Genomic DNA, 9,171 nt, shown 5'->3' with positions numbered 1-9,171 from the left:
TGGAGGTCTTCCTCGGCCTGCCAGTCCCTATGTGCTGAGAACTCTCTTATACCTGCATTAAGGAGGCAATTAAACACACCTGAGCAATTACAAACACCTGTGAAGCCATGTGTCCCAAACATTATGGTGCCCTGAAATGGGGAAACTATGTATAAACACAGCTGTAATTTCTACATGGTGAAACCAAAATGTATAAAAATGGCCTTTAATAAAATCTGACAATGTGCACTTTAACCACATTGGATTTTTTTTTTCTATCACAAATCTCAAATTGGGAGTACAGAGACAAATAAATAAATGCCGGGTCTTTGTCCCAAACATTATGGAGGGCACTGTGAATTGTTTTGAGAAAAATACTTGGAACAGTTAGCACAATTTGTTCCCATTTTCTACGTGTATTGCCTGTCCTGCAGAGTATTTCCGGCATTTTATTTTCATTTCAGAAAAACAATGCTGCTTCTGCAAGGGCTCCATGGCAACATCAATATGCCTGTTTTTTTAAACAATAAATTATAGTCTTTATTGATCTTGTATTGAATTGTTGAACTTTGATTCACACAAAATGAGCACTCTAAACAGATGCCTGACATACTGATAAGTTACTGGCTTGAGGGAATATAATGAATCACTTCTTGCTAAAAGCTTTATTTACACGGCTTTCTCCATTCGCTGGGCAGCACGAAATTTCCCAGTCAGCTCCTTGGGTAAAGGCACCAATCCTGGGCAGGGAATTTGTCCTTCTACTTCACAAATGCATTCCCGCAGACAGTACTTCTTGTTTCCAAAATGTGCAGGATGGGAATAGACATTCTTTGCTAGTTCTTCTGCATGCTGCAACTCTCTGTGGGAAAAATAAGATATTGTCAGGGACTACTGAAGAAATGACACAATTTGAGTGTTCACTGCCACTGAGTCTTGCCGCTTACCAAGAAAGCCCATGCACAGGTGGAACAGCTGTATTGATGCTACACTGCACAGCCATTTAGCAGCAATGAAAGAGTAGTGCAGAGTTAGAGGGCAAATGTGAAGGGAGAAGTTGCCCACAGGCATGGTGCCAAGACAGTGTTGTTCATTTGGAGAGAGAGTAAAATTGGAAGGCTATTCATTCAGAAAAGTCATATTGAGTGCATGGATAAACAAGGAACTATGGATGCTGTTTAACAACAAAAAAGCATTAGAGTAACTCAGCTTCACTATTCACACCTCTATCCTTGTATCACACGTTGTCTCTTCATCTCTGGTCTATAGTTCCCTGAAAATAAGAACACCAATGGATAGGGTGGTGAAGGAGACATATGGCAGAGGGTGATGGCGAGAGTACTTTTTGTGATTTGTAAGTCTGCGATTAGTGTGTTTGGATAGTGCTGTTTGTTACACAAAACATTTGGATAAGAGTGCTGGTGGTTTAATTGGCAAATTTGCATGTCACATAAATGACAAATGATCAGCACAATGGTCATGAAATGTAATCCTGATCTTTTCATCTCTATTAGTCTTCTTAAAGCATACCACAATTAATGGCAACGCTGCATGCATGACTGAGGAACAGAGGAATCTTGGTGCACAAGCCCATCCATCCCTGAAGGTGGTGAAGAACACACTTGCTGTCATTAGGAAGGCAGAGGAGCAGGAAGGTTATGGTCCTTTATAAAACATTGATTATGCACCAATGGAATACTGTCACTGCACCATAAGAGAGACATGAGTGTGCTGGAGGGGATACAGATGATATTCACCAGGATGTTGGCTGGGATAGAGGGTTTAAGTTATGAGAATGTATTGGCTGGGCTGTTTGTTCTTGGAGTGAGGAAGGATTTGGAGGAGCCAAGGAAGAGCTGAAAGAGGGCCACAAATTAGAGTGGCATAGCGAAGGCAAAACTATGCTCAATCATAGAGCTGTCTCTAACACGAGGGCATAGAAGTAGTCAATTGTAAATATTGTGAACTTATAGAAACACCTTTGGTAAAGTAATTAGGCTCAAAATATCTTAATAAATCTAACATGGTTCTAAGAAAGGCCAAAACAAAGGCTTACTGGCTTTTTCCGAGGATTGTCTTGACATGCTCAAGGATATCTCTGTGATTCTTTCCTTCTACGTCAACCAAAACCTGTTCACTGTCACCTGGAGAAAATGACAAAAGCATGAATCTAGACATTATACTGATGCAGTCAACTCATGGATCAGTCTGTTCCTGCTACAGGAGAGGCTGACGTTATTACCCACATCTGGCAGATGAAGTCCTATCCCAACCGTTATGACTGACCCAGCCAATGAGGCAGCAATACCCCTATTCCCAAGATAGAATGAACCCACGCCGAGTATCAACCGACCTGAACATATTTCTGAGGAAACCTGGCCATTAACATTCTGGCTAACAAGGACTGTGTCACCATTCAATTCCAATATTAACTTCTCACTGTGAACCATACCACTGTGAACCATATCCTTTAGGAAACGCCATCCTTAATATCAAAAAACAAAAATAAACAGATACCAGGACTGTTTGTTCCCACACCACAAGGTGCATCCTCTCCTTCTCATCTATCATCCCCCAGGAAACTCAGTGGCACAGCGGTAGAGTTGCTGCCTTACAGCACCAGAGACTCGCATTCAATCCTGACTGTGCGTGCTGTCTGTACAGTTTGTCCATTCTCCTTGTGACCTGCGTGGGTTTTCTCCAGGTGCTCCGGATTCCTCCCACACTCCAAAGCTCTACATAGTTGGTAAGTTAATTGACTTTGGTAGTGTCCCTAGTATGTAGAACTAGTGTACAGGTAATCGTTGGTCAGCGCAGACTCGTTGGACCTAAGGGCCCGTTTCCACGCTGTATCACTAAATTATAAAGCTGCACCCGAAGGGAGTGCATCCATGCACCCATATGCCCCACTCACTCCAAGATGATGTATACTCAAGCACTGATGACCCTTCCTTACAGTGGAACGACTGTGACCCCAAGGCAATGCATCAGGCCACGTCTTCAGATTTTGTCCTTCAGCACTAACTCATGACAGTCCAGAGACAATGTGATAACATCAAACCAGTCTTACCCAGCACCATAACAACCTGATCCAGGTCACAGAAACCATGTTCCACCACCTTGAAGAAGCATCGCCAGGTGAAACTGGCTGAGGCATCCCAAGCAATGTTGTTCTCCCACCTTTCAAAAACTATTTCCATGCATACATGCACATAACCCACTGCCATTTGAGACTGATTGCACCGTCACTGCTAACTCCACAGCCAAGATATCCAACATTAACCCTCCCATCTCACATTCCCACCAAGATGGCATTGCATTAGTTTGGAGAGTATGTCTATCGAAAGGTTTAATGTAGTATCACTATCTTTAGAACAGGAGGGGAAAAAAAACACTTACCTAAATAAAACCTAAGAAATGATGATGGAGTCTGGTTTTTGAACATAACAATCTGAACCCAAGGATTCTGATACTGGATCTGAGGTATGTTGAAAAAAACAAACTTTCTGAAAAGAAAAAATGTAAACATATTGGCATCATAAGCTTAACAACACTGCAGCATACACGTAACTAAAGATTAATTCAACTTCCATTGGCTCCAGTATTAAATTAGCTCAGCCCTCTTGTTTTTAGCAATCCACAAAAGTCCAAGTTTTACCTCGATAGAAATGTCAAATACTAGAGGGCGTAAGTTAATGGTGGAAATGGAAAAAGTTTAAACATTTACAAGTGAAGGTTTTTTGTTACATCGAGTGGTAGGAAGATAATTCAATATGGAAATGCAGTTAACTGGTCAGAAGACAAGACAATGAAAATAGAGGAACTACAAATGCAACATTTTTAAAGCAGGCAATAAAACACCAAGAGAAGGAGGTGTTTGTGCACAAATCTTTGGAAATGTTTATTTCTGTACAAATGCTTGTTAAAAACATTTCCTGAGTTTATATTTAAAACTGTTAGGGCCTGGTGCCAAAACTATTAGTAATGCATTAATATGTTATACAGCAAAAGCATACAGCAGAAAATCTAGAATGCTCCTGACATTTATATTTCCACCATCCTCAAGACACAAGTCAGGAATGTAAATACAGGAATAAAATACTATCCACCAGGGCTGTGGAGTCAATACCCAAAACACCCAACTCCGACTCCTTGATTTCTTGTGTATCCGACTCCGACTCCTAGGTATAATAATTCTAAATCTGCTATGATGACATTACACAAGACGGCATTTCGTAAAAACCACATGAATCATTGGCTACCTTTTAAACCCATGTCCTTAAAGTTTTGAGTCTAATGGTTGTAGCTATACTATTGTGGCTTTTTTTTATTGTTTATTCTTGAAAAAAAATCATTATGCTAAAAGAAGAAAAAAATTACAGAAAGGACTATGACAAAATTAAAATTCCATTAAATTAAATAAAAATTATAAAAGCATTACTCCAAAATGTATTAAACTAAGGCTACTGGTATGAGCTAAATGGCTAAATTATGACAACAAAAATTCTCAAGTGCAATAGAAATTAAAAGTAGCATAGGTAGTTAAGTTTGCTACAAAAGTACATGCCTAAAATGTATTAATAACTTGTCATTAGGAACAGAATTGCTTCTGCCAGATCCTCTTTCATTGAAGCCCTTAAATATGATTTAATTATTTTCAGTGCAGAAGGTAGACAAAATGCTGGAGAAACTTAACGAGTGAGGCAGCATCTATGGAGCGAAGGAATAGGTGACGTCTCGACCCGAAACGTCGCCTATTCCTTCGCTCCATAGATGCTGCCTCATCCGCTGAGTTTCTCCAGCATTTTTGTCTACCTTCGATTTTTCCAGCATCTGCAGTTCTTTCTTAAACATTTTCAGTGCAGAGAATAGTCTCTCCACGCTGACCTGAGTGGGTGGTATGGCTGTTCATAGCCACAAATTTGACTATTTCTGGATAAGCAGGGATGATGGGGATTTATAGACCAGTTAGCCTGACATCGATGGTGGGGAAGAAGCTGGAGTAAATTATTAAAGAAGTAATACAGGCGCATTTGGATAGCAGTAAAATTATTGGTCCAAGTCAGCATGGATTTATGAAGGGGAAATCTTCTGGAATATTTTAAGGATGTGACAAGTAAAATGGATGAAGGAGAGCCAGTGGATGTAGTGTATCTGTACTTTCAGAAAGCCTTTGATAAGGTCCCACACAGGAGATTAGTGTGCAAAATTAGAGCACATGGTATTGGGGGTAGGGTATTGACTTGGATAGAGAATTGGTTGGCAGACATGAAACAAAGAGTAGGAATAAACGGGTCCCTGTCAGAATGGCAGGCAATGGCGAATGGAGTGCCCCAAGGCTCGATGCTGGGGCTGCAACTATTTACAATATATATTAAAGATGTAGATGATGGGATTAAAAGTAACACAAGCAAATTTGCAGATGACACAAAGCTGGGTGGCAGTGTGAATTGCGAAGAGGATGCTAGGAGGTTGCACTGTAATAGAGCTGGTGTCTCACAGTTCCAAAGACCTGGTTTCATTCCTGACATCAGGCACTGTGAAGACCGGAAACAAAGAGTAGGAGTGAACGGGTCCTTTTCAGAATGGCAGGCAGTGGCGAGTGGAGTGCCGCGAGGCTCAGTGTTGGGGCCGCAACTATTTACCATATATATTAATTATTTGGAAGAGAGAATTAGGAGCAACACTAGCAAGTTTGCGGATGACACAAAACTGGGTGGCAGTGTGAACTGTGAATAGGATGTTAGGAGGTTGCAGGGTGACCTGGACAGGTTGAGTGAGTGGGCAGATGCAGTATAATATAGATAAATGTGAGGTTATCCACTTTGGCAGCAAAAACAAGGGGGCAAATTTTTATCTCAATGGGGTTAGGTTAGGTAAGGGGGAGGTACAGCGACACCTGGGTATCCTTGTACACCGGTCACTGAAAGCTGGCGTGCAGGTACAGCAGGCAGTGAAGAAAGCTAATGGAATGTTGGCCTTCATAACAAGAGGATTTCAGTATAGGAGTAAAGAGGTTCTTCTGCAGTTGTATAGGGCTCTGGTGAGACCACATCTGGAGTATTGTGTACAGTTTTGGTCTCCTAATTTGAGGAAGGACATCCTTGTGATTGAGGCAGTGCAGCGTAGGTTCACGAGATTGATCCCTGGGATGGCAGGGCTGTCATATGAGGAAAGATTGAAAAGACTAGGCTTGTATTCACTGGAGTTCCCCAACATAGGGAGCATTTTTCCTGCATCAAGCTTGTCCAGTCCTTTTATAATGTTATATGTTTCTATCAGATATCCTCTCATCCTTCTAAATTCCATTGAATACAAGCCCAGTTTTTCCAATCTTTCCTCATATGACAGTCCCGCCATCCCGGGGATTAACCTCGTGAACCTACGCTGCACTGCCTCAATAGCAAATATGTCCTTCCTCAAATTAGGAGACCAAAACTGCCCACAATATTACAGATGTGGTCTCACCAGGGGCCTGTACAACTGCAGAAGGACCTCTTTACTCCCATACTCAAATCCTCTTGTTATGAAGGTCAACATGCCATTAGCTTTCTACACTGTTTGCTGTACCTGCATGTTTACTTTCAGTGACTGGTGTACAAGGATACCCAGGTCTCGTTGCACTTCCCTTTTTCCTTATCTGACAACATTGCGATAATAATCTGCCTACTTGTTCTTGCCGCCAAAGTGGATAACCTCACTTTTATCAACATTATACTGTATCTGCCACGCATCTGCCCACTCACTCAACCTGTCCAAATCACCCTGCAACCTCCTAGCATCCTCTTCGCAGTTCACATTGCCACCCAGCTTTGTGTCATCTGTAAATTTTCTAGTGTTACTTTTAATTCCAACATCTAAATCATTAATATATTGTAAATATTTGCGGCCCCAGCACCGAGCATTGCGGCACTCCATTTGCCACTGCCTGCCATTCCGACAGGCACCCGTTTATTCCTACTCTTTGTTTCCTGTCTGCCAACCAATTATCTATCCATTTCAATACCCTACCCCCAATAGCATGTGCTCTAATTTTGCCCACTAATCTCCTGTGTGGGACCTTATCAAAGGCTTTCTAAAAGTCCAGATACACTACATCCACTGGCTCTCCTTCATCAATTTTACTTGTCGCATCATCAAAATATTCCAGAAGATTAGTCAAGCATGATTTCCCCTTCATAAATCCATGCTGACTTGGACCAATCATTTTACTGCTATCCAAATACCCCTGTATTACTTGTTTAATAATTGACTACAGCATCTTCCCCACCATCGATGTCAGGCTAACTGGTCTATAATTCCCCGTTTTCTCTCTCGCTCCTTTCTTGAAAAGTGGGATAACATTAGCTACCCTCCAATCCACAGGAACTGATCCTGAATCTATAGAACATTGGAAAATGATCACCAATGCGTCCACGATTTCTAGAGCCACCTTGAGTATCCTAGAATGCTGTCCACCAGGCCATGAGGATTTATCAGCCTTCAGTCCCATCAGTCTACCGAATACCATTTCTCACCTAATGCAAATTTCTTCCAGTTCCTATGTCTCCCCAGATCCTCTGTCCTCTAGTACATCTGGGAGATTGGTTCTGTCTTCACTGAGGAAGACACATGTTCTATCTTCACTAAGGAAGTACCTGTTCCATTCTTCTGCCATTTCCTTGTTCTCCATAATAATCTCACTTTTCTGCCTTCAAGGGACCCAAATTTGTCTTTACTAATCTTTTTCTCTTCACATACCTAAAGAAGCTTTTACTATCCTTCTTTATATTCTTGGCCAGTTTACCCTCATACTTCATCTTTTCACCCCACGTTGCCCTTTTTGTTACCTTCTGTTGTCCTTTGAAAGTTTCCCAATGCTCTGGCTTCCTGCTATGCTTTGCTATGTTATACATCTTTTCTTTTAGTTTTATTCTATCCCTAACTTCCCTTGTCAGCCACGTCTGCCTCTTACTCCCCTTAGAATCTTTCTTCCTCTTTGGATTGAAATGATCCTGCATCTTCTGGATTATGACCAGAAATTCCTGCCCTTGTTGTTCCACCGTCATTCCTGCTAGGATCCTTTTCCAGTTAACCTTGGCCAGCTCCTCTCTCATGCCTTCATAGTCCCCTTTATTCAACTGCAACACTGACATTTCTGATTTAACCTTCTCCCTCTCAGATTAAAACTTATCATATTATGGTCACAACCTCCTACTTTGAGTTCTTTTACTTTGAGTTCCCTTATTGGGTTCATTAGACAACACTAAATCCAGAATTGCTTTCTCTGGTAGGCTCCAGTACAAGCTGCTCTAAGATATTTATATCCTTTCCTTTTATATCCCAAAGATGTGTTCTTTGGTAAGTTAACGGGCAATGTAAATTACCCCTTGATAGGTGGGTGACAAAATTAATGGGAATGCAAGATATGTTGACAGGGGAAATTAGTGGTGGGATGGAATTGCTTAGTGAGCTAGCATTTAGTTGATGGCCACCTTTTACGTTTCAAGGCCGCACAGAAGCACGGAGAAAAATACAGGGAAGTTTCAGTTTTAAACAGCAAGAGGTTCTGAACTGAAATATATTGCCTGATGGTGTGCCCTCTTCCCCCACAGTAAGTCAGCACTCTCTCCCCTCCCCAGCCCAGCCCACTCACCGTGCTCCTTCACTCTGCTCCCCGTGGGTGTTGTAGTTAACCGTCAGCACCTTCACCGAGTCCTTCAACGCCACCGCCCCCTTGCGCAGGTACTCGAGAGTCCGGCGGACCGGGAAGCGGCCTTTCATCGGCATGGCCGCGCCGCTCCTCCCGACCGCCCCGCGCCTGCGCACTATGCCCGCTGGCCCCGCGCCTGCGCACTATGCCCGCTGGCCCCGCGCCTGCGCACTATGCCCGCTGGCCCCGCGCCTGCGCACTATGCCCGCTGGCCCCGCGCCTGCGCACTATGCCCGCTGGCCCCGCGCCTGCGCACTATGCCCGCTGGCCCCGCGCCGGCGCACTATGCCCGCTGGCCCCGCGCCTGCGCACTATGCCCGCTGGCCCCGCGCCTGCGCACTATGCCCGCTGGCCCCGCGGCTGCCCCGCGCCTGCGCACTATGCCCGCTGGCCCCGGCCGCCCCGCGCCTGCGCACTATGCCCGGCTGGCCCCGGCCGCCCCGCGCCTGCGCACTATGCCCGCTGGCCCCGGCCGCCCCGCGCCTGCGCACTATGCCCGG

General features: G+C 43.7%; 1 protein-coding gene across 1 annotated transcript; it reads right to left on the bottom strand.

Moving 5' to 3' along the window:
• Positions 1-625: 625 nt before the first annotated feature.
• On the bottom strand, positions 626-8,809 carry mrps25 (mitochondrial ribosomal protein S25). Its single transcript, XM_033020769.1, has 4 exons — positions 8,615-8,809; positions 3,379-3,485; positions 2,036-2,123; positions 626-841 (listed from the first exon to the last, which is right to left on the bottom strand). Exons 1-4 carry the CDS (start codon positions 8,746-8,748, stop codon positions 649-651), a joined length of 522 nt encoding a protein of 173 aa, XP_032876660.1. The 5' UTR covers positions 8,749-8,809; the 3' UTR covers positions 626-648.
• Between the last annotated feature and the right edge of the window lie 362 nt (positions 8,810-9,171).

This window comes from Amblyraja radiata, chromosome 5, assembly GCF_010909765.2.
Source record: "Amblyraja radiata isolate CabotCenter1 chromosome 5, sAmbRad1.1.pri, whole genome shotgun sequence".
In the NCBI taxonomy this organism is placed as follows: Eukaryota; Metazoa; Chordata; class Chondrichthyes; order Rajiformes; family Rajidae; genus Amblyraja; species Amblyraja radiata.
Note: the sequence above shows the minus strand (reverse complement) of the source record. Positions and strands in the feature narration are given on the sequence as shown.

Coding starts and splice junctions, on each gene's coding strand:
- mrps25 (XM_033020769.1), bottom strand. CDS start 8,748: ATGCCGATGAAAGGCCGCTTCCCGGTCCGCCGGACTCTCGAGTACCTG. Junction 3,486..8,614: donor GAGCAGAGTGAAGGAGCACG/GTGAGTGGGCTG, acceptor TTTTCTTTTCAG/AAAGTTTGTTTTTTTCAACA. Junction 2,124..3,378: donor ATTTCTTAGGTTTTATTTAG/GTAAGTGTTTTT, acceptor CATTTTCTCCAG/GTGACAGTGAACAGGTTTTG.